Raw genomic sequence first — 25,677 nt, forward strand, 5'->3', positions numbered from 1 at the left:
GTTGGATGTCTGGCAGCAGTCCCTGCCCACTGTTGTGGAGCCTGATGGCCGCTGGTATGAAGGACTTTGGCCGAGGCGGTTAGTTGAGTGTCTATGAGTCTAAAGTATATAGTTATTATAATATTAATATGAGCTCAATCATCACTCAAAATAAAATACAATTAAATCAGTTGTTATTATTATTATTATTGTTATGGCTATTGTTATTGTTATTATAATAATAATAAAATAAAAAATATTATTATGATTATGTACTCAGTATCCATGTATCGTGTGGTCACTATGGTAACCGAGTCGAGGGGAATGACCACTTCCTGTACACTTCCGGTATCCGCTAGAGGCGGGACCAGACATGTTATTTTCATACGAGGTGTAACGTTCGTCACTGTGGTTGTCCTTGAACACATTCTGGAAGAGAGGTGAGCATTTAATCCAATTCATAAATGCATGTTTATAAACTACTAGACTATAATAGTGAACTGTGTTGCGCGAAAACAAACTACTAGCTCGTTAGCATTACGTGTATAAGCTAGTATAACGTTAGCAGACATTCATTATATGTACACTCTCAGCAATTATTATTAATATCAGGGTATACCCGTATACCAGGGATATGACCTAACATAACATTAAGAACCAGTCCTTAGCGTTAGTGCTGAAAGAACAGCTCCTCTACCTGCATCCTGTACAACCGCAGTTAGTCGCTATTCTATTAGCTGTTCTCCTGAGGTCATGCAATTTAATATTAATAAGGACTGCTGTAATGTACTTGTATCATGTTTTCAATATGAGTGTTTAGATCAAGGCTATTAGTATTGTAAGTGCCCTTCATCAGCGAAGTAGCATCATGATAAATCATTTAAAACCGCATCGGATCGATAACTAAATGTCCATACACTTATGCAAATTACCTTCAACCAACTGATGATGTACAAGTGCTTATTACAGTACAGTATCGTTTCTGGGATACATTTCGCATTGGTTGAAATATCTAGTAAACACATTGCTGCACATCATTAAGTTAGTTCAAGTCCTTCTCACTGCTGCAATAAAAATAACAGACACAGGACAGTTTGGGCTTCAGGAAGAAATTGTGTTAAAACAGCTATTACATGGCAGTAGATTATTACATGGCAGACAGTAGATTATTACATGACAGTAGACTATTACATGGCATTAAACTATTACATGGCAGTAGGCTATTACATGACAGTATGCTATTACATGACCGCAGACTATTACATGGCATTAAACTATTACATGACAGTATGCTATTACATGACCGCAGCCTACTGTTGTTTTTCTATGATTGGATGATTTGTTTGTAGGCATACACACACTTGAATGCGAATTTATATTGGAAACATAAAAAAAACAATGGTAGTTGACAGAATTCTATAGTATGAGACGGTACTATGAGTACTAGCACAACGGTATCTAATGACATGACATCATGAGGAATGAGATGAGATAGCCCACTGTCTGCTGGACAGAACATTGTTTTGTATCCAAAAAGCCCATATACCACAATATGTAGCCTAACACCAATACACACATAACAATATATACTAATACACCACAATATAGAGCCTAACACTAATACACACATAACAATATATACATACACCACAATATGTAGCCTAACACTAATACACACATAACAATATATACGAATACACCACAATATAGCCTAACACTAATACACACATAACAATATATACTAATACACCACAATATGTAGCCTAACACCAATACACACATAACAATATACATTGTGTGTATTTGTAATGTGTGTATTTGTAATGTGCGTATTTGTAATGTGTGTATTCATAATGTGTGTATTTGTAATGTGTATTTGTAATGTGTGTATTTGTAATGTGTATTTGTAATGTGTGTATTTGTAATGTGTGTATTCGTAATGGGTGTATTGGTAATGTGTGTATTTGTAATTTGTGTATTTGTAATGTGTGTATTCATAATGTGTGTATTCGTAATGGGCGTATTCGTAATGTGTCTATTTGTAATGTGTGTATTTGTAATGTGTGTATTCGTAATGGGTGTATTCGTAATGTGTATTCGTAATGAGCGTATTCGTAATGTGTCTATTTGTAATGTGTATTCATAATGTGTGTATTTGTAATGTATTTGTAATGTGTGTATTCGTAATGGGTGTATTTGTAATGTGTGTATTTGTAATGTATTTGTAATGTGTGTATTCGTAATGGGTGTATTTGTAATGTGTGTATTCGTAATGGGTGTATTTTTAATGGGCGTATTCGTAATGGGTGTATAGAATAGAAATACTTTTATTGATGTTCCAACAAGCCATTATGAAAGGGAGTTTTAATAGAGACATAAGTACAGCAATTATCACACTGATACAGAAAAAAGGAAAGGATGGAAACATCTGTGCTAACTATCGTCCATTGTCCCTTCTTAATGGAGACTTAAAATGATATGCCAAGGTCCTCGCACGACGTCTAGAGACGATACTGCCAATATTGGTCCACCCAGACCAAACTGGATTTGTTAAACAAAGATTTGCATCAGATAATTTAAGACGACTGTTACACATTATTGACAAAGCTCCAAAAATATCACCATGTGCAGTGTTGTCCCTTGACGCCGAAAAGGCCTTCGATAGGCTGGAATGGGAGTACTTATGGCACACCATGAAGAATATGGCATTTGGAGACACATTTATAAATATGCTCAAAATCTTATATCATAATCCAACGGCCATGGTTATCACATCCAATCAGTGTTCCACACCCTTCCCTATCAGACGTAGCGTCAGGCAGGGTTGCCCCGCCTCCGCATTATTATTTGCGTTATCTCTTGAACCCTTGGCCCAAAAAATTAGAAATTGTGCCGAAATAAAACCCATAATAGTAAATAACACCTACCATAAAATTTGTCTGTACGCAGACGATCTGTTATTATTTCTTGACAATACACCACGGTCCCTACCTGTAGTCCTAGACACTATTAAACATTTTAGTTTTATTTCAGGCTACAAGATCAACTTGAATAAATCAATTTTACTTCCCCTAAATACAGCAGCAAGTAGTCCCCAACTACATACAGAAATACCAGTGGGCTCTGGTTTCAGATATTTAGGTATAGATATATACACATCCATTGACAAAATTGTGTCAAAAAATTACAAGAGCCTTAAGAAGGTAATATCTGACGAGTTAAACCGTTGGTCACTATTATTAATCCCATTTTCAGTCAGGCTTTCAGTAGTCAAGACCCACATTCTCCCTAAGATCAATTTTCTGGTAAGCATGATTCATTTACCGCCACCTCCAGGATTTTGGGAGAAGCTACAGGGACTAGTATTCAAATTTATATGGCGTGAACAACATCCACGAATCAGCAATTCCACACTCCAAAACAGTAGGAAAGCAGGAGGGCTATCTGTTCCTAATTTTGAACAGTACTATTTTTCTTTTATGCTCAGACCGTTGCTAAGATGGTTCAATAATGATTCTGACATACCATGGGTGAATATGGAGAGGCACATTGTATCTCCATATACATTCAAAGATATACTATTTTCTGGTCTATCCCCAAGCTTTTGCCGTACTAAATTCGGCCCAATTATAGCACATTCAATTTACGTCTGGAAATATATTGCCGAAACGGGACAGTGGAACACAAAATGGCACATAGATACCCCTATTTTTGATAACAACTTCTTACTGTTGGGAGGGGAACCAGTTACATTTCCCAATTGGCAAAGACAAGGTATTCACAAACTATCTGACATATACAGTGAATACGGTCTCAGATCATTTCAAGAGCTCAAACAAATCTATAATGTCCCTAGTACATCCTTCTTTTTTTATTTACAGTTACGCACTGCAATGCGCACTTATGGTGTCCCATGGAATCAGCCTTTACCAGGTCACCCTTTAATGAATATAGTGAATGGCATAAATGTTAAAAATGGTTTTTGTTTCTGGGTTATATAATAAAATACAAGGAAAACTAAACAGAACTACAGGTAATACCACTGTCTGGAACATAGATTTAAAGAATTACAATGCCTGCATAAATTGGCAGAATGTATGGGATAATATTCCACTAACCTCTCGTAATTATAATAACCAATTAACTCATTACAAAATGATACAAAGATTTTATCTGTCACCCAGGAAACTCTGTCAAATAAAAATATTACAAAGTCCTCTATGTGCTTTATGTCCGCAAAAAGTTATAGGAACATACATACATATGATGTGGGAATGTCCAGGAGTACTCGCTTTTTGGGCCAAGGTTGCATTATTTCTCACTAATATAACAGAGATAAACATACCTTGTTTGCCACAGATTTTATTATTAAATGATGATTCATCTCTAAAATTAACACCTCACAAAAAGAGAGTGTTTCTGGCCGGTTTAACGGCAGCAAAGAAAATGCTCGTAATGAGATGGAAACCACCCCATAGTCTCAATATTTACCGTTGGAAACTGTCCTTCTACGAAGTATTGAGATTAGAGGCATCCAGTGCTAGAGCACAGGGAGCAAGGACAGAATCGATCCAAATATTACTTACTGCGGCCCAGAAGGTAAAATCAGTACTCCACTAGGTTGAACACTTGTACCTTGACACCAGAGAATGAACAAAAATCATGTTGCTGTTGTTTCCATTTATCTTTTCCATTTATCTTTTCCTTTTCTGTTTACTGCTATAATTTGTTGTGGTTGTTTCTAAATTGTATTGTATTTTTCCCTATTACTTGGTTATCTAACAAACATAATTATGATTTATTTTCTAATTAAGAGTATCCTATACATGTATGCATCAAGGTTTCCCCCTCTCCTAAAATGTCTATGCAAACCCGGGGGGCTGGGAGTGGGGTTAAGAAGCGACCTGGGCTGTCTCGCAGCCACAGGACCGCCAGAACGGAGGAAAAGACTGTCACAACTGCAACAGGCAGGCTACACAGTATATGAATATACTGACGGACAATATATACTGAAAAGACACTTTTTATGCCACTGTGTGAATTAATATGAAATGCTGATGTGAATGTCCTTCCTCTGAACTTGTTTTAAAAAAAGACAAAATAAAAAGTTGGTCACAAAAAAATACTTTTATTATCCCGAGGGAAATTTGACACTGCAAATCGCTCAACATTTAAACATTTAAACATTTAGACAGAACAGGTCACGAATAAGAATAACAAAACAAATCAAATCAAATTGCCTAAGATAGGGCGGTCGGGTGGCGTAGCGGAGATTGCGCTTGTCACCAATGCAAGAGGCTGCGGTCTCGACTCCCGGAGTCAGCATTGCCTCTGGCTTGGACCGGCCGTCATTCTAACTCGTTTGGCTGAGTTAGGGGGAGGGAAGTCGTGGGTGGTGGTCAGGTCTGGGCGCCTGCTCGCGTCTATATTAATCCCAGCCCAAGAGTGCTTCGCGTTTCTCTGATTGGCCACGACGCCCATGTGACCGAGGCTGCTGCCTCCGCGTCAAGAAAGACAGACAGGCATTCTATTGCCATGCTTTGCGACAAACTCTAACCTTAACCAACTCCGAAAGAATGCCTAAACTTAACCCTAACCTTAACCAACTCCGAAAGAATGCCTAAACTTAACCCTAACCTAAACTTAACCCTAACTTTAACCAACTCCGAAAGAATGCCTAAACTTAACCCTAACCATAACCAACTCCGAAAGAATGCCTAAACTTAACCCTAACCTTAACCAACTCCGAAAGAATGCCTAAACTTAACCGGCGAAAGAATGCACGTTTATATAGAGAGATGATAAATTAATTAAACGTAAAAAAAAAAAGAAAAAAAATTGAAGTGATTCGAACTTGTCACCAACACACCGCAGGCTCCACAGCAAGGCGGCGAACGAGTTGAGCTAACCGTCGATGTTAAAACAGGGGGGATTACGGCTGCATAATGCCGCGGCAACCTATCGCTCTGCCGCTCCGTTCTGCCGCTCAGCCCTGCCGCGGGGCGCGCTAGGCGTTGTCGCGGCCAATCAGGGAAAACGCGGAAGCACTCGGCAGCACTCTTGGGCTGGGATTAAAGAATAGGCCGCCTGCTCAGCGAAAGGCAGGAAGTGGTGAGGGCAGCGTGACCTCCCACGCGTTACACTTCACCAATGAGAGTCCTCGCTGCCAGGTGAAAAGAGAGCCACTGGCTGTCTCCACATGTGTCGGAGGAAGCATGCGGTAGACTTCAGGGTTCCCTTGTACAGACGAGTAGGGGGAACATGTGCACAACGACCAGGTAGGGGAGGGGGGGGAATTGGCATAGCGACTAAATTGGGATGGGGAGAAAAAGAGAAAAATCTGAGAAAGAGAGGATAGAGCCATATGAAATCCGTTTTATTATTTTCCAAATTCCATTTTATTTTTTCCCAAATTCCATTTTTTCCGTTTTAATATTTCAGAATTCTGTATTTTGCCTTTTATGCTCATTTTACCATCAGAAATAGTGTCTAATAAGTGGGAATTAATAAATGTCCACAATTGAATAAGATATAACAGTCCATTTAATGTTTTTAAGTGCTGTAACTCAGAAATACAGTTCAATTTTACACAATATTTTTCAATTAATATTATGACAAAATAAAAATACATATTTCAAGTGTAAACAATAGATACAGCTAGCTACTACTGACATTATCACAATGACAATGTCAGTAACCTAGCTATATCTATTATATTGTGATGAAATATAGTAATGCATAATTTAGGCACCTTTAGTTTAGTTTATTTCGTTGCATTAAACAAATGGATGGGTGCACTAGATTTAGCAAGAAGCTATCATTTCCATCTATAGTCCTATGTACTGTAACGTTTCATAGCTATTTAAGTTTATTTAGATTATAAAGGGCAGTGTATGACAATCGTTTGCATTAAACAAATGGATGGGTGCACCAGATTTAGCTAGAACTTCTAGAAGCTATCATTTCCATAGATAGTCCTATAACGTTACATAGCTATTTAAGTGTATTTAGCTTATAAAGGGCAGTGTATAATGACAATGACAGTTTGCATTAAACAAATGGATGGGTGCACTAGATTTAGCTAGAAGCTAAACGTTCTAACGTTATAGCTATTTAATCACAATAGTGTCGCAAGTGTTTTTGCGGGTCCAGTCCATGGAACGTTGACAGAATTAGCAAAACACCTTATCACCGGAGGCATAAAAGTCATTAGGATACTGTTCTGCTCTGAATTGAGGGCTTATTGTGGAATTGTTTAGCTTCTTGACGATGTTAACACTGAAGCAGCCAGACGCTTGAGCACCGCGGCTGTGTTGTGTGTAACACGCTGTAGAGTCCCCGCCTCCCCGGTCGCGTGTGCACCAAACGTTCCACCCAAAAATGAAATTTCAGTCCAGATTAGGCCAAATTCTGCAATATTCCACGTTTTGCAGTTGATTCCATTTTTATTGGTTAATTCCGCGATTCCGTCCGCGATTCCGTGAACGCGGATTTCATATGGCTCTAAGAGAGGATAAAAAAAATAAAATAAAAATAAATTGCCTAAGATAAGAGTAGAATCAAATAGAATAAAAACGGAATAAAATATACGGTAAATAAATACAGTAAAAATATACTTAGGTCTACAGTAGGTGTTCTCATGTTATCCTTTGGATCCTTGTTGTGTGTTTTTAATCCATCAATAAAATCAATCAATCAATATTGCACAGTGCTGTTTCAAAACTAAGAGTCCAGGAAGATGGTAACTGTCACTCAGTGCTCAGTGATGCAGTGAGGCACAGTGATGCATTGTATAGTCTGATGGCTGTCGGAATGAAGGACTTCCTGTGCCGTTCAGTGCTGCATTTAGGTAGTGTGAGCCTGGCACTGAACATGCTCCTCCTGTCAGCCAAGTCTGTGTATAGTGGGTGGGAGGAGTTTTCCGTGATGGCCTGGAGCTTAGCAAGGCTCCTCCTCTCCACCACCCTCACTAGGGAGTCCAGCTCCACCCCAACCACGCTACTGGCCTTCCTGACCAGCTTATCCAGCCTGTTTGTGTCCCCTGCTCTCAGTCCGCTGCCCCAGCAGGTCACAGCATACAAGAAGGCGCCCACCACCACCACTCATAGAACATCCTCAACATCCTTGTACAGACATTGAAGGATCTCAGCCTTCTGAGGAAGTAGAGTCGGCTCTGGCCCTTCTTGTAGAGTGCCTCTGCATGTTTTGACCCGTTCAGATTGTTGTCGATGTGCACACCGAGGTATTTGTACTCCTCAACCATGTCCACATCGACCCGCCTGATGGAAACTGGGGTCACAGGTGTACTCCTCCTCTTTCCCAGATCCACAACCAGTTCCCTGGTCTTCGCCACATTTAGCTGCAGGTGGTTTTTATCGCACCATGTGACGAAGTCCACTACCAGTTCCTGGTATTCCTCCTCATCACCGTCCATAATACATCCCACTATCGCAGAGTCATCAGAAAACTTCTGAAGGTGGCAGGACTCTGACCGATAGTGGAAGTCGTTGGTGTAGACGGTGAAGAGGAAGGGAGAGAGGACTGTCCCCTGCAGGGTCCTGGTGTTGCTGACCAGTCTGTCTGACACACAGCTCCGTAGGCACACGTACTGTGGTCTGCCCGTCAGATAGTCAACAACCCAGGACACCAGGGGGCCTCTACCTGCATCGCCACTAACTTCTCACCCAGCAGCCCAGGCCTTATGGTATCAAAAGCACTGGAGAATTCAAAGAACATGACTCTCAGTGCTCTCACAGTGCTCCCCGGCTTGTCTAGGTGAGTGTAGGCTCGGTTCAGCAGGTAGATGACGACAGCATCCTCTACCCCCAGTCGGGGCTGGTAGGCGAACTGGAGTGGGTCTGTGTATTCGTAATGTGTGTATTTGTAATGTGTGTATTCGTAATGTGTGTATTTGTAATGTGTGTATTCGTAATGTGTGTATTCGTAATGTGTGTATTTGTAATGTGTGTATTCGTAATGGGCGTATTCGTAATGTGTCTATTTGTAATGTGTATTTGTAATGTGTGTATTTGTAATGTGTGTATTTTTAATGTGTATTTGTAATGTGTGTATTTGTAATGTGTGTATGTGTAATGTGTATTTGTAATGTGTGTATGTGTAATATGTAACTGTAATGTGTGTATTTGTAATGTGTGTATTTGTAATGTGTATTTGTAATGTGTGTATTTGTAATGTGTGTATTCGTAATGTGTGTATTGTAATGTGTGTATTCGTAATGTGTGTATTTGTAATGTGTGTATTTGTAATGTGTGTATTTGTAATGTGTGTATTCGTAATGTGTGTATTTGTAATGTGTGTATTCGTAATGTGTGTATTCGCAATGTGTGTATTTGTAATGTGTCTATTTGCAATGTGTGTATTTGTAATGTGTGTATTTGTAATGTGTGTATTTTTAATGTGTATTTGTAATGTGTGTATAATGTGTGTATTTGTAATGTGTATTTGTAATGTGTGTATTTGTAATGTGTGTATAATGTGTGTATTTGTAATGTGTATTTGTAATGTGTGTATTTGTAATGTGTGTATTTGTAATGTGTATTTGTAATGGGTGTATTTTCTGGCAGGAAGCAGCCAGTCCAGTGTCATGAGTGTATTTGTAGTGGGTGTATTTTCTGGCAGGAAGCAGCCAGTCCAGTGTCATGAGTGTATTTGTAATGGGTGTATTTTCTGGCAGGAAGCAGCCAGTCCAGTGTCATGAGTGTATTTGTAGTCGGTGTCTTTTCTGGCAGGAAGCAGCCAGTCCAGTATCATGAGTGTATTTGTAATGGGTGTATTTTCTGGCAGGAAGCAGCCAGCCAGTCCAGCGTCATGAGTCAGCGAACGGAGCGCCGCGGGATCCATGTGGACCAGACCGAGCTGCTCTGTAACAAGGGCTGTGGTTACTACGGCAACGCTGCCTCGCAGGGCCTGTGCTCCAAGTGCTGGAGGGAGGAGTACCAGCTGGCCCGACACAAACAGATCCAGGAGGACTGGGCCCTGGCCGAGAAGTGTGTATATTTCAAACCTTTATTTAACCCTTTCACTGCCACACGACGGAAGGTTAACCCTTTACTATCACACTACCGACGGTCGCCGTGCTGTTGTGTGGCAGTGAAAGGGTTAACCTTCTGTGTGTTGTCACAGTGAAATGGTTAACCGTTTGGTAGTGCGGCAGTGAAAGGGTTAAACCCAAAAGGCAACTGAGGTTTCCCTCATTTACAGTCACGTCGAGTGTACATACAGAGTTAAGCAAAAAAAGGCACATAAAATCACACAGCATATAAAATCATAACAATAAGACAAGCAAGGATAACAATCAATTAAAACACGTACAACTTGACTGACAAAGGTTGGAGATCAAGGTTTTAAACTCTGCAACAGAGAGGAGAATCTCAAGCTTTAAGGACTGTTGGAGTTCATTCCATGAGCTAGAGGGCATCATAGCGAAATTCAGATTTACCCTGTTCAGAGCAAACTCAGGGGACCTTAAGGACCAGCCAGTCACTAGAACTCACCAATAATGATGTAGTATAAGGAGGTATTTTACCAATAAGGGCCTTAAAAATGAACAAATACCAGTGTTTGTGGCGCCTCTCCATCAGCGAGGACCAACCAACCTTCTCAGGACGGACACAGTGATGAGTGTCGTATCTATCATTACTGATGAATCTGAGGGCAGAGTGATATACAGAGTAAAGGGTTTAAGGGTTGAGGCCACATATAACATAGATATATCGTATTTTATCATATCATATAATTTATCATATTTTATCATATTTGTAATTTGATATATTCATATCAAATTACAACACCATCCTTGGTGCTCATCATTTCTGTAATGAGAAATGATATTTAAGGCTTAAAGGCGCATGCCAACATTATGGGATATGCGCTTACTATCCTCTTCAGAGTCAGACAAGAAGATAGATACCAGTTTCCTCTCTGTGCGTTCAGTAGAAAGCTATCTGGCTGCAAGCTAGCCTAGCTTAGCACAAATGAATGGAAGCAGATACGGACCAGCTAGCCCAGCTGTTGGCCGAAAACACCTCTCCTGGAATTTTAAGCTATAGGCTAGTGGTCCGTATCTGTGTTAGCGATCAGCGACAGCATTAGCGATCTGTTCTGCATGTTTTTCCATTGGGTTTATCTCTTTTTCTGGAGGGGAAACCCTTGCGAACACGGGGAGAATATGCATACTCTACACAGAAAGGCCCGGGAGATACCCCACCTGGGTACATGGCAACCCGGCAACCTGGTCCCCAAGTGGGAATCCAACCCAGGACTTTCTTGCTGTTAATTTAACGGTTAACCGGTCAAATGTCACACTGCGGTCCGTAACAGGGAGCACCTTTTTCACCACTTTAATCTCACAACGTTTAGATGATTACTGAATATACCTGTGGTTTCTACGCAGACTTCAGCGAGAGGAGGAGGCGGCCTATGCTAGTATCCAAGGAGCCCAGGCCACGCCCCCACATGCCACACCCCCACAGGCCACGCCCCCACAGGCCCCGCCCAGCCAGGCCTCCCTGGGGCCCTTCTCCAAGTTCGAGGAGAAGAAGACCAATGAGAAGACGCGCAAGGTGACCACGGTGAAGAAGTTCTTCAGTCCCTCGTCACGCACCGCCCCCAAGAAAGGTAGAGTCTTCACCACAAATACCAAGCGTGAAAACTCCAGAACAGATCTTTACACGTTTATTTAATTTTTTTATCAAGGTATAACACGGGGAGATATTTTCCCTAGTATTTTATTATTGAATTCTACAGTTCCTGATTCATGATTTAGGATTCACACAGTAGCATTATTCTCCACCACACAGACACACTGTTGGCCGCTTGTCTCGTGGTGATTCATGCATCACAGATACTGTATATCTACCAAACATAGGTAATGACCTGGCGAGGGAGGTTAGCCTGGTTAACCAAATTAGGGTGGGAAATTGGCACCATTCACCAGCCAAACGCTGGTAAATGTTCTCTGCGGCTGGTGAGGTTGTTGAGTCTGTCAGGCCTTGTGTCTGTATAACAGCGCCTGGTGCACTCTTTGTGTGGCCCCTAGCGTTTTTTAGAGGAACACGGCAACATTATGGGAAATGCCCTTCTCCAGAGGCAGACAAGATAGACGGGGGTGACGGCGGCTCAGGAGGTAGAGCAGGCGTCTGGTAATCTGGAGGTTCCCGGTTCGATTCCCGCTCCTCCCGGGCAGCGTGTCCAGGGGTGCGTTGGTCATGGGACGGGGGTTGCACGCCGCGCAAACGGGGGTCTGTGAGCACGCACATGCAGGGATGTGCACGCGCATGCACACAGGAACTGCACTCGACTGATGCGCCAACTCGCCAAGTACCCACCTGGCTACTTTGCATAACAATAGCTCACGTCGTCGGGTGTGTTCAAATACGTCCTCGGATACATTCACACAAAACTTGTTACATTCCATTCCTAGAGGCAATTAGGTGTTGTCTTTATTCTGTGCACACGCAAGGGGAACATTTATGTGCACGTGGCGTCATTAAAACACCAGTGCAACCAGGTATGAAATCACCAACGCACCACTGCTTGTGTCGAAGTGTCCTTGAGCAAGACACTTAACCCCCCTAACTGCTCCCGATGAGCAGGTTGGCACCTTGCGTGGTCGCCTCCGTCGTGGGTGTGTGAATGTGTGAGTGAATGGGTCAAATGTGAGGAACAAATTGTAAAGCGCTTTTGGATAAATGCGCTATATAAATGCACCATTTACCATAGATACCAATGTCCTCTCCTATCTGCCTGCACGCTAGCCTAGCTTAGCACAAATGATCGGAAGTGGATACGGACCACTAGCCTAACTTAAAACTCCGGGAGAGGTCTTTTTTGGCCAACAGCTAGGCTAGGCGGTCCGTATCCGCTTCCATTCGTTTGTGCTAAGCTAGGCTAGCGTGCAGCCGGATAGCTTCCTACTGAACACACAGGGAGGACACTGGTATCTATCTTCTGGTCTGCTGCTAGAGAAGACGGTGAGTGCATTTTCCATAATGTTGCCGTTTTCCTTCTGAAAACCTCATAACTTTTCAGAAAGGCGCCTCTGTCATTGGTGCTTCCCAACACCCTGTCAGCGCCTTTCTGCCCGAAAACAAGAATAATGTGACACAAGCCCTTATTAACCACTTCTCTGTTCTAAACATGAGAGGTGAGTTATGATCCACCAGCCAAGTTAGTTTCCTACAGGGGAAATTACCAACATACGCTCTTTCTTAGTACACAGTCCTCAGACCTCTCTCACTTACCCCCTCCTACCTGTGTACATCACTTACCCCCTCCTACCTGTGTACATCACTTACCCCCTCCTACCTGTCTCTCTCACTTACCCCCTCCTACCTGTCTCTCTCACTTACCCCCTCCTACCTGGGTACATCACTTACCCCCTCCTACCTGTCTCTCTCACTTACCCCCTCCTACCTGGGTACATCACTTACCCCCTCCTACCTGTGTACATCACTTACCCCCTCCTACCTGTCTCTCTCACTTACCCCCTCCTACCTGGGTACATCACTTACCCCCTCCTACCTGGGTACATCACTTACCCCCTCCTACCTGGGTACATCACTTACCCCCTCCTACCTGTGTACATCACTTACCCCCTCCTACCTGGGTACATCACTTACCTCCTCCTACCTGTCTCTCTCACTTACCTCCTCCTACCTGTCTCTCTCACTTACCCCCTCCTACCTGTCTCTCTCACTTACCCCCTCCTACCTGTCTCTCTCACTTACCCCCTCCTACCTGTCTCTCTCACTTACCCCCTCCTACCTGGGTACATCACTTACCTCCTCCTACCTGTCTACATCACTTACCCCCTCCTACCTGTCTCTCTCACTTACCCCCTCCTACCTGTCTCTCTCACTTACCCCCTCCTACCTGTCTCTCTCACTTACCCCCTCCTACCTGTCTCTCTCACTTACCCCCTCCTACCTGTCTCTCTCACTTACCCCCTCCTACCTGTCTCTCTCACTTACCTCCTCCTACCTGTCTCTCTCACTTACCCCCTTCTACCTGTTTCTCTCACTTACCCCCTTCTACCTGTTTCTCTCACTTACCTCCTCCTACCTGTCTACATCACTTACCCCCTCCTACCTGTCTACATCACTTACCCCCTCCTACCTGTCTCTCTCACTTACCCCCTCCTACCTGTCTCTCTCACTTACCCCCTCCTACCTGTCTACATCACTTACCCCCTCCTACCTGTCTCTCTCACTTACCTCCTCCTACCTGTCTCTCTCACTTACCCCCTTCTACCTGTCTCTCTCACTTACCTCCTCCTACCTGTCTCTCTCACTTACCCCCTCCTACCTGTCTCTCTCACTTACCCCCTCCTACCTGTCTCTCTCACTTACCCCCTTCTACCTGTCTCTCTCACTTACCCCCTCCTACCTGTCTCTCTCACTTACCTCCTCCTACCTGTCTCTCTCACTTACCCCCTCCTACCTGTCTCTCTCACTTACCCCCTCCTACCTGTTTCTCTCACTTACCCCCTTCTACCTGTTTCTCTCACTTACCCCCTCCTACCTGTCTCTCTCACTTACCCCCTCCTACCTGTCTCTCTCACTTACCCCCTCCTACCTGTCTCTCTCACTTACCCCCTCCTACCTGTCTCTCTCACTTACCTCCTCCTACCTGTCTCTCTCACTTACCCCCTTCTACCTGTTTCTCTCACTTACCCCCTTCTACCTGTTTCTCTCACTTACCTCCTCCTACCTGTCTCTCTCACTTACCCCCTCCTACCTGTCTCTCTCACTTACCCCCTCCTACCTGTCTCTCTCACTTACCCCCTCCTACCTGTCTCTCTCACTTACCTCCTCCTACCTGTCTCTCTCACTTACCTCCTCCTACCTGTCTCTCTCACTTACCCCCTCCTACCTGTCTCTCTCACTTACCCCCTCCTACCTGTCTCTCTCACTTACCCCCTCCTACCTGTCTCTCTCACTTACCCCCTCCTACCTGTCTCTCTCACTTACCTCCTCCTACCTGTCTCTCTCACTTACCCCCTCCTACCTGTCTCTCTCACTTACCCCCTCCTACCTGGGTACATCACTTACCCCCTCCTACCTGTGTACATCACTTACCCCCTCCTACCTGTCTCTCTCACTTACCCCCTCCTACCTGTGTACATCACTTACCCCCTCCTACCTGTGTACATCACTTACCCCCTCCTACCTGTCTCTCTCACTTACCCCCTCCTACCTGTCTCTCTCACTTACCTCCTCCTACCTGTCTACATCACTTACCCCCTCCTACCTGTCTCTCTCACTTACCTCCTCCTACCTGTCTCTCTCACTTACCCCCTCCTACCTGTCTCTCTCACTTACCCCCTCCTACCTGTCTACATCACTTACCCCCTCCTACCTGTCTCTCTCACTTACCCCCTCCTACCTGTCTACATCACTTACCCCCTCCTACCTGTCTACATCACTTACCCCCTCCTACCTGTCTCTCTCACTTACCCCCTCCTACCTGTCTACATCACTTACCCCCTCCTACCTGTCTCTCTCACTTACCCCCTCCTACCTGTCTCTCTCACTTACCTCCTCCTACCTGTCTCTCTCACTTACCTCCTCCTACCTGTCTCTCTCACTTACCCCCTCCTACCTGTCTCTCTCACTTACCTCCTCCTACCTGTCTCTCTCACTTACCCCCTCCTACCTGTCTCTCTCACTTACCTCCTCCTACCTGTCTCTCTCACTTACCCCCTTCTACCTGTTTCTCTCACTTACCCCCTCCTACCTGTCTCTCTCACTTACCTCCTCCTACCTGTCTACATCACTTACCCCCTCCTACCTGTCTCTCTCACTTACCCCCTCCTACCTGTCTCTCTCACTTACCCCCTCCTACCTGTCTACATCACTTACCCCCTCCTACCTGTCTACATCACTTACCCCCTCCTACCTGTCTCTCTCACTTACCCCCTCCTACCTGTCTCTCTCACTTACCTCCTCCTACCTGTCTCTCTCACTTACCTCCTCCTACCTGTCTCTCTCACTTACCTCCTCCTACCTGTCTCTCTCACTTACCCCCTCCTACCTGTCTCTCTCACTTACCTCCTCCTACCTGTCTCTCTCACTTACCTCCTCCTACCTGTCTCTCTCACTTACCTCCTCCTACCTGTCTCTCTCACTTACCCCCTCCTACCTGTCTCTCTCACTTACCCCCTCCTACCTGTCTCCCTCACTTACCCCCTCCTACCTGTCTCTCTCACTTACCTCCTCCTACCTGTCTCTCTCACTTACCTCCTCCTACCTGTCTCTCTCACTTACCCCCTCCTACCTGTCTCTCTCACTTACCTCCTCCTACCTGTCTCTCTCACTTACCCCCTCCTACCTGTCTCTCTCACTTACCCCCTCCTACCTGTCTCTCTCACTTACCCCCTCCTACCTGTCTCTCTCACTTACCCCCTCCTACCTGTCTCTCTCACTTACCTCCTCCTACCTGTCTCTCTCACTTACCTCCTCCTACCTGTCTCTCTCACTTACCCCCTCCTACCTGTCTCTCTCACTTACCCCCTCCTACCTGTCTCTCTCACTTACCCCCTCCTACCTGTCTCTCTCACTTACCCCCTCCTACCTGTCTCTCTCACTTACCTCCTCCTACCTGTCTCTCTCACTTACCCCCTCCTACCTGTCTCTCTCACTTACCCCCTCCTACCTGTCTCTCTCACTTACCTCCTCCTACCTGTCTCTCTCACTTACCTCCTCCTACCTGTCTCTCTCACTTACCCCCTCCTACCTGTCTCCGTCACTCACCCCCTCCTACCTGTCTCTCTCACTTACCCCCTCCTACCTGTCTCTCTCACTTACCTCCTCCTACCTGTCTACATCACTTACCTCCTCCTACCTGTCTCTCTCACTTACCCCCTCCTACCTGTCTCTCTCACTTACCCCCTCCTACCTGTCTCTCTCACTTACCCCCTCCTACCTGTCTCTCTCACTTACCCCCTCCTACCTGTCTCTCTCACTTACCCCCTCCTACCTGTCTCCGTCACTTACCCCCTCCTACCTGTCTCTCTCACTTACCCCCTCCTACCTGTCTCCCTCACTTACCCCCTCCTACCTGTCTCTCTCACTTACCCCCTCCTACCTGTCTCTCTCACTTACCCCCTCCTACCTGTCTCTCTCACTTACCCCCTTCTACCTGTTTCTCTCACTTACCCCCTTCTACCTGTTTCTCTCACTTACCCCCTCCTACCTGTCTCTCTCACTTACCCCCTCCTACCTGTCTCTCTCACTTACCCCCTCCTACCTGTCTCTCTCACTTACCTCCTCCTACCTGTCTCTCTCACTTACCCCCTCCTACCTGTCTCTCTCACTTACCCCCTCCTACCTGTCTCTCTCACTTACCCCCTCCTACCTGTCTCTCTCACTTACCCCCTCCTACCTGTCTCTCTCACTTACCCCCTCCTACCTGTCTCTCTCACTTACCCCCTCCTACCTGTCTCTCTCACTTACCCCCTCCTACCTGTCTCTCTCACTTACCCCCTTCTACCCGTCTCTCTCACTTACCCCCTCCTACCTGTCTCTCTCACTTACCCCCTCCTACCTGTCTCTCTCACTTACCCCCTCCTACCTGTCTCTCTCACTTACCCCCTCCTACCTGTCTCTCTCACTTACCCCCTCCTACCTGTCTCACTTACCCCCTCCTACCTGTCTCCATCACTTACCCCCTCCTACCTGTCTCTCTCACTTACCCCCTCCTACCTGTCTCTCTCACTTACCCCCTCCTACCTGTCTCTCTCACTTACCCCCTCCTACCTGGGTACATCACTTACCCCCTCCTACCTGGGTACATCACTTACCCCCTCCTACCTGTCTCTCTCACTTACCCCCTCCTACCTGTCTCCGTCACTCACCGCATACCTCTCATACACTGTACGTTCTCATCTCACCCCTCTCTTACGTTACTGACCCAATATCTGTACAAAGCACCAACTCAGTTGATCCACTCCCCTGTATCAACACTCTGTTATCTCACATTATTATCTCTGATTCTACAGAGATCCAGGGTAATGCATTCATCGCTGTACTTTGAATCTCTCCACGCTGCACCACCATGTGCTTTCATTACGTTCCAGCCTCAACCAAAGACTCTGCTGTTCGACCCCGTGACTCATCTGTTTAGGCTTGACAAGATTATTCCCCATCATACATCTATACATCTATACATCTGCCTCGCGGTCAGAGCCTGACCCACACTGGATTCTTAGGGCCGATACAGAAATAGAGAGTAAAAAAATTCAATATCAATATTCTTTATTTCTATATATATTTTCTCAAATATATATGTATATATGTAGTCACACACCTACTTCTTCCACTCTCAGCTATCTGTAAAAAGAAACTATAAATAAAAAAGTGAGACATTAAATTAATTATATTTGAGCTATTCTATAGTCTATTCTAAATAGCTTAATCGTTACTAATGATGAATGTATCTTTATTTCTAGATAATAGTCATTTTAGTAGTAATTTCTCTCTGCCTTATGCTCTGTAAAGTTTTCCTGTTGGCGCCTATCGGCCGATACACCGATTTGTTGTTGGTGATAATATTATTATTAGCCAATATTATTATTCTGATTATTCGGTCAGGCTCTATTTACGTTGTGGAATTCTTTTTTTTTATCTATTTTTTCTCCCCCCTTTTTCCGTATTTTTCTCCCATCCCAATTTAGTCGTTATGCCAATTCCCTTCCTGGTCGTTGCGCGCATTTCCCCCCCACTAGCCGGCCTAGGGAGGGTTGAAGACTATCACATGTCTCCTCCGATACATGTGGAGTCAGCCAGCCGCTTCTTTTCACCCGACAGCGAGGATTCTCACTGGGGGAGTGTAACGCGTGGGAGGATCACACTACCTCCCTCAGATCCCTTCCCTGCTGAGCAGGCGCCCCGACCGACCAGTAGGAGTCGCTGTTTACAACGACCAGGATACATATCCCACCGGCTTCCCACCCGCTAACACTGCCAATTGTGTTAGTAGGGACGACTGACCAAGCCGGAGGTACCACTGACAGCTGGATTCGATCCCAGTGTCTCTGCGGTGGTAGGCGAGCGCTTAGTCCGCTGCACTACCCAGCCGCTCCCCACATTGTGGAATTCTTGTAGCTTATATTGACCGGGTTAGGGTTAGCTAACCTCTATACCAGTGGACAGCTGAGGCATCATGTAGAACCAGCACCTTGTTTCCTCTCTGTCCTCTAGGGACAATTATTATTATTGATATTGAAGTCACGATTATTAAACACGAGTACTCATTGATTTGACTGAATTTTTTTTTTTTTTTTTTTTTTTATATTTTTCTCCGCCTGATTTTCTGTGCTTTTCCTCCCATCCCAATTTTTTGTCGTTATGCCAATTCCTCCGCAATCTCCGCTGCACCACCCAACCGCCCTTGACTGAATTAGTTTGACCTTTCTTCTTGACCAAAGGCTGTCTTTCTGTCGTCTTCTACAAGTTACCAAAGACGTTTCTAAATAACTGGAGAAACGCGTCGTGGCTCCTCCCTCCTCCCTCCTCCCTCCTCCCTCCTCCCTCCTCCCTCCTCTTTCCTCCCTCCTCCCTCCTCCCTCCTCCCTCCTCCCTCCTCCCTCCTCCCTCCTCCCTCCTCTTTCCTCCCTCCTCCCTCCTCCCTCCTCCCTCCTCCCTCCTCCCTCCTCCCTCCTCTCTCCTCCCTCCTCCCTCCTCCCTCTCAACACCAGCTGAGATTACTGTTTGGGCTTCAGATTCAGATTCAGATTCCTTTATTGTCACTTATTTCAGTACTTTATAGCAAGAAGAGTGAAAATCTATTGTGGTCCCTCGACTATAGCAGCTTCCAATAAAAAAAAATATATATATAATTTTTTTGCATAGAATAAAATAAGATGACTAAAATAAAGATTACTATATACAGTTCTAAAAAGTGTGCAGTGCAATACAATAAATTGAGCATAAAATAAAATAAGATGACTCAAATAAAGATGACTATATTACAGTTTAAAAAAAGTGTGCATTGCAGATCAGGATGTAGATATTATACTATATGAAATTTGAATAACAAAATGGCTATGTACAGTTCCAAAAGAGTATGTTGCGTGTGATGTGCAATGAGCAATGTGCACATTTTAGCAGTGTGTAGAATGCAACGTGCAATACAGTCTTTTATCGTCGGCAACAGTGTTTCTCAATTGAGGGGGTCGAGGGGCGGAGCGCACCGCTGTGAAGGAAGGGTGCGCTGCATTTACAACACGATCGTGGGAAGACGGGATGGTGACTGGAACTGAAAGTGGATGAATGTCCCAGCCCCCAGTGTCCTCTCTCCCGTCTCAAGCTGAGCGCCCTGGACGAACCACGGAGGGGTGACCGATTGATTTCTAAGATCCCTCGCTCCCCTTGAATCCATTATGGACCACGAGACGATCTCTATCGGACTTATCTGATGGACAGCGTGACCCCGGGCCCTGCTCATGAGCACCGGGGCCCCTGATAGAAACACATTCTTTACCGGGGGAAAATCTGCCGACTCTGCTTCTCTTCATAGTCATTCTGTAGGCTGAATAAAGGTGATCCTGTTTGGTGATTTCTCTGCTGACCGAGCTAGTTAACGCACGTGTGTGTGTGTGTGTGTGTGTGTGTGTGTGTGTGTGTGTGTGTGTGTGTGTGTGTGTGTGTGTGTGTGTGTGTGTGTGTGTGTGTGTGTGTGTGTGTGTGTGTGTGTGTGTGTGTGTGTGTGTGTGTGCGTGCATGTGTGTGTGTCGGTAAACCACGGTAACCTGTGCATTTCTTATCCAATTTGGCGAAAACATGGTGATCAGGTTGTTGGCCAAGAACCTGCACTGTTGATTTTTCTTTTTTCAAATCGGACAAAGATTGACGACGTTGAACAAGGTCATGGTTTCAGCCATTGTTATATATATTATTATATTATATGGTACTAAGCAACCAGATGTCTGACTGAGGGATACAAGCGAGGTCGACACCAGGTCTACATGAGGTCTCCGACCGCCAAGAACCTTGGTGTGGTCCTTGACGACCGGCTAAACTTCTCCACTCACATCGCCACCAACAACCAGAAACTGCAGATTTCTCCTGAGCAATGTCAGAAGGATCCGCCCCCTTCCTGACAAAAGAAGCGACTCCACTCCTCGTGCAATCAACAGTCATATCTCGTCTGGACTACTGCACTGCAATGCACTGCTCGCTGGTCTACCGACCACGGCCACCAAGCCACTTCAACTCATTCAGAACCACCTGATCTCCAACCTACCAAAGTCAGCATTATGTCACCCCACTTCTTAGAGACCTGCACTGGCTCCCCATCGCCGCACGAATACGCTTCAAGGTCCTCGACCTGGCATATCGCGTAGCGAAGGGAGCGGCTCCCGCCTACCTCTGGTCAATGGTCTCTAACTAACTACACACACTACAAAATCCCTCCGCTCTACATCTTCTAACTACACACCCTCAAGACCCCTCCGCTCTACATCTTCTAACTACACACACTCAAGATCCCTCCGCTCTACATCTTCTAACTACACACACTCGAGACCCCTCCGCTCTACATCCCCTGGCCGCCTCAGACCCACTCCTATCTGAGCTCCGGGAGGGTCATCAAAGAGAAGCCGCCTATTCTCAGTCCTCGCTCCACAATGGTGGAACGAACTTCCCACCACAGTCAGGACAGCCGAACCACGAGCAATCTTTCGCCGTCGACTAGAAACACACTTCTTCAATCAATATCTGAAATGAAAAGAAATTAATTAAAAATAAACACTAACGTCTAATGTCTATGCACTCAATACTGCAGCACCCAAGTTGGTGTCCATAGGATGGTGATAATATTGTATCAGGAACTCTACTGTGCCTACCACTATGGCTGCTCATTCATATTTTTTTCTAATTTAATTTAGCCTTTATTTAACCAGGTTTGCCCCAATTGAGATCCAGGATCTCTTTTACAAGGGAGACCTGGCCAAGAATAGCAGCAACACAAAGTTTCAAAATACACACATAGACATTACAGATAAAAGTAACGTTACAAAATGGTCAACATTTGCACACAGAAAACGTGGTTACAATAGGCTTCACCATAGCCTTAAATACATTCAGTGTGTTACCAAGCTTTGAATCTTCAGATCGGACTGGAGATTGTTCCATGCAGTAGGTGCGGAAAACCTAAAAGCTTTCTTTCCCATTCCTGTTTGGACATTGGGAACAGCAAAGTGCATAAAATCCTTCGAAGAGAGTTTGTAATTTCCACCATTCAAATTTAAAAGAGACGATAAATAAATTGTAAATCAAAACATACCAATGACGACATGCACATAAGGAAGTCCAGTTCACTTTTGAACATAATACACAATGGTGAGTACGAGATCCACAGTTTGTAATACATCTCAGAGCCCCATGATACACGCTATCCAGCATGTGGAGACAGTGAGCAGAGGCGTTCATATACAACACACATCACCATAATCAATCACAGGCAGAAAGGTAGACTACTCCACCAGTTTCCGTTTCACACCAAAAGAAAAGCAAGATTTATTTCTAAAATAAAATCCTAGTAAAAGCTTCAGCTTCTTTGCAACATAATGGATATATGCTTTAAAAGACAAGTGGTCATCAATAAACAATCCTAGGTATTTAAAAGTAGATACCAACTCAATTTGTTGACCATCTCTGGTAACAATTTTATCGGACAATGTTGATCTTACTCATATGTTTTCCTATGTCTACCACTATGGCCACTCATTTATATGTTTTCCTACTGTGCCTACCACTATGGCCAGTCCTTTATATGTTTTCCTACTGTGTCTACCACTATGGCCAGTCCTTTATATGTTTTCCTACTGTGTCTACCACTATGGCCAGTCCTTTATATGTTTTCCTACTGTGTCTACCACTATGGCCAGTCCTTTATATGTTTTCCTACTGTGTCTACCACTATGGCCAGTCCTTTATATGTTTTCCTACTGTGTCTACCACTATGGCCGCCCATTCATGTGTTTTCCTACTGACCCCGTGGCCCCACATTACAACCCACGGTTGTCTCCCACTCATCTCATTCTCAGCCCCTTCTGAAAGAGAGGAGAAGACCCATAGGGACTGGAGGGGGATGTTTATACCCTCATGGGAAATGGTCTCTCCAACCGAAGGTAACGCCTCTCCCATAGAACTAGAATTGATAGAATGGCCATCCCTGTACAAATGACTTACATTCCTGAATGGACATCTGGCTGGTACACCATGAAAATGGCTGCCACGGAATGTTTGGTGAGAATTGTCATGGAAACCAATGTTGGTTTGGTGCACGAGACTCAGAAGGTCGGTGTGTTACCGACATTCAACATTTTCTAGATTTGAATTGCTTATCTCTCCACTCACTCCCACAGCATACAAGTATGTGAAAAGCAACAAATAAAATACAATACAAAAAGCTACAGCTTAATAATATATATATATACATGACTGATAATATAATGCAAAAATGTGTATTGTATTACAAAGAAATTGTACAGTGATTAATACCATGAGAAGAAAATGATTTGATGAAACATTCAGCAGTTCAGGCAGTTCCGTTCAGTGGAACCTACTTTCAGGCACCAAACCAACACCAACTTCCATGACAGCAGCATCAGAATTCTATGGCAAACATGTTATCATGTACCATTTACCATGGTACACTAGAAAATGCATTCACCCTGGTAGACTAGAAAATGAATTTACCCTTGTACAATAGAAAATGATTTCACCCTGGTACACTAGAAAAACAATTTACCCTGGTAGTGCACTAGAAATAGAAAATAAATGTACCCTGCTACACTACTAGACAATGAATTTAGCTTGGTACATTAGAAAAGGAGTTTACCCTGGTACAAATAAAAAGGAATTCACCCGGGTAAGGAAATTACCTGGTACACTAGAAAATTAATTTACCCTGGTACACTAGAAAAGGCCCTTTCTATCCACTCAAGTTCTGTGGGCTCTCCTCTGTAAAGGAGATGCGGAGTGAGCAGGCTAATAGATCACCCTGTTTGATGAGGTCTCTGTGTGTTAAGCCAGGATAACCCTGCTTTGGTTATTATTTTAGTAACCCCGCGAAAACGGATTGGCTGGGAATACCTGTCAATCCGACAGACTGGCCTGATCTTCCGATTTGCTGTGAGATTGTGTGTGATGTGGTGGTACAGTAGTAGCCTGTGTGTGTGTGTGTTCAGTCCTCCCAGCGTGTGTCTCGGATGCAGAGAATAGTTTGCTTGCTTTAGTGTTTTTTTTTAACATTTTGTTTGTTTTGATGTGACTCAACCATTGTGTTCATTGTCTCACCAACCCACTTGGCTACGGTGCTGGCAGCACTGGTGGCCAGGCTCAGAGGTGGGTGCAAGTCTCACTAACTGTTAAATATCTGTATTTTTACCTGTAGAGGAGCACCACTGCGTAGCAGAAATAGATAACGTGTTCTGAACGCTTTGAGTTCCTCTCATCACTTTTCATTGTAGACTTGCTTTCAACATTAGAGTTAAAGGAGGCGGCTGGGTGGCGTAGCGGAGATTGCGCTCGTCACCAGTGCAAGAGGCTGCGGTCTGGACTCCCGGAGTCAGCATTGCCTGCGGCTTGGGCCAGTCGTCATACTATCTCAATTGGCAGAGGTAGCGGGTGGAAAGTCGATGGGTGGGGATTGGACGTTGTGGACAGCGACTCCTACAGGTCGGTTGGGTGGCGCCTGTACAGCAGAGACAGGAAGTATCGGGGGTAGTGTGAGCCTCCCACACGTTACTCCTCGCCACTGAGAGACCGCGCTGTCTGGTGAAAAGATGCGACAGGCTGCCTCCTCGTGTACCGGAGGGGACACGTGATGCAAGGCTTCTATCCTCACTACAGCCGACCAGTGGGAGGCATAGTCTAGCAACGTTCAAGACATGGGAGGGGAGAATTGAAGGGAAATAATTGGCGATACGAAATTGGGATGGGAGAAAAATAGAAAATAAGGAGAAAAAGTGGATAAAAAAAAAACATTAGAGTTAAAGGTATAATCTGTAATGCTGTCGAATAGCGACCTCTAAGGCAAAAAAAAGTTTTGCACTTTGTTGACGTGTTTGGTTTGGGTCTGATGTGTGGGTTGGAGTTGAGTGCAGAGGGGCTGCTGCTGCTGCTGGCCCCACCTCAGGCTCTGCTGAGAGAGATCTGGAGAAACACAAAGGGATTGCGCAGCTTTTTCTGACACTATGCCCCGTGCAAATAGCCCCAAAACAAACCTTGCTATTCACAAAGCACTCGCAAAGGGTGAAATACTGTGTGAAAGTAAAAGTGAAGTTATTTACGTCTTCAGAGAGTTGGTAACTAAGCGCATTCATAAGGATAACCGACGTTTCGTCAGGTCCATGTAAATCATCTGCCCTATATTAATTAGCTTAGATTTTTTTGTACACGTGATCTCAAGAATGAGCTCAGTGGCAATTCCACGTCTGGTCAATGTTAGCATATGGTGTTATTCACTGTCAAAGATGGAAAAGAAAAAATAAATAAATAATAATTGATATTCTCCGTTGGTTCATTACAATTTACTCAAGCATAGTAACAGACACAATATTCCTGACACTGGGAATACATTCCCTGAGGTCCATAGATGTCCCTAGATACCAAGAACATGCAAATGGCCTTGTAGAAGTGGAGCAATCTTCCATTTCTTTAGGTATGTACT

The 25,677-nt window shown here is 44.6% G+C and overlaps 1 protein-coding gene across 1 annotated transcript in view; it reads left to right on the plus strand.

The window, feature by feature from the left end:
• Window positions 1-358: 358 nt before the first annotated feature.
• rabgef1 (RAB guanine nucleotide exchange factor (GEF) 1) overlaps window positions 359-25,677 on the plus strand; it is a 45,593-nt gene continuing 20,274 nt past the window's right edge. The window contains exons 1-3 of the mRNA XM_084320648.1: window positions 359-419; window positions 9,784-9,986; window positions 11,393-11,616. Of these exons, the coding sequence (XP_084176774.1) occupies window positions 9,808-9,986; window positions 11,393-11,616 (403 nt within the window). The 5' untranslated portion in view covers window positions 359-419; window positions 9,784-9,807. The remainder of the gene's footprint in view (window positions 420-9,783; window positions 9,987-11,392; window positions 11,617-25,677) is intronic.

This window comes from Notolepis coatsorum (assembly GCF_963971535.1).
Source record: "Notolepis coatsorum genome assembly, chromosome: 8".
Lineage (NCBI taxonomy): Eukaryota > Metazoa > Chordata > Actinopteri > Aulopiformes > Paralepididae > Notolepis > Notolepis coatsorum.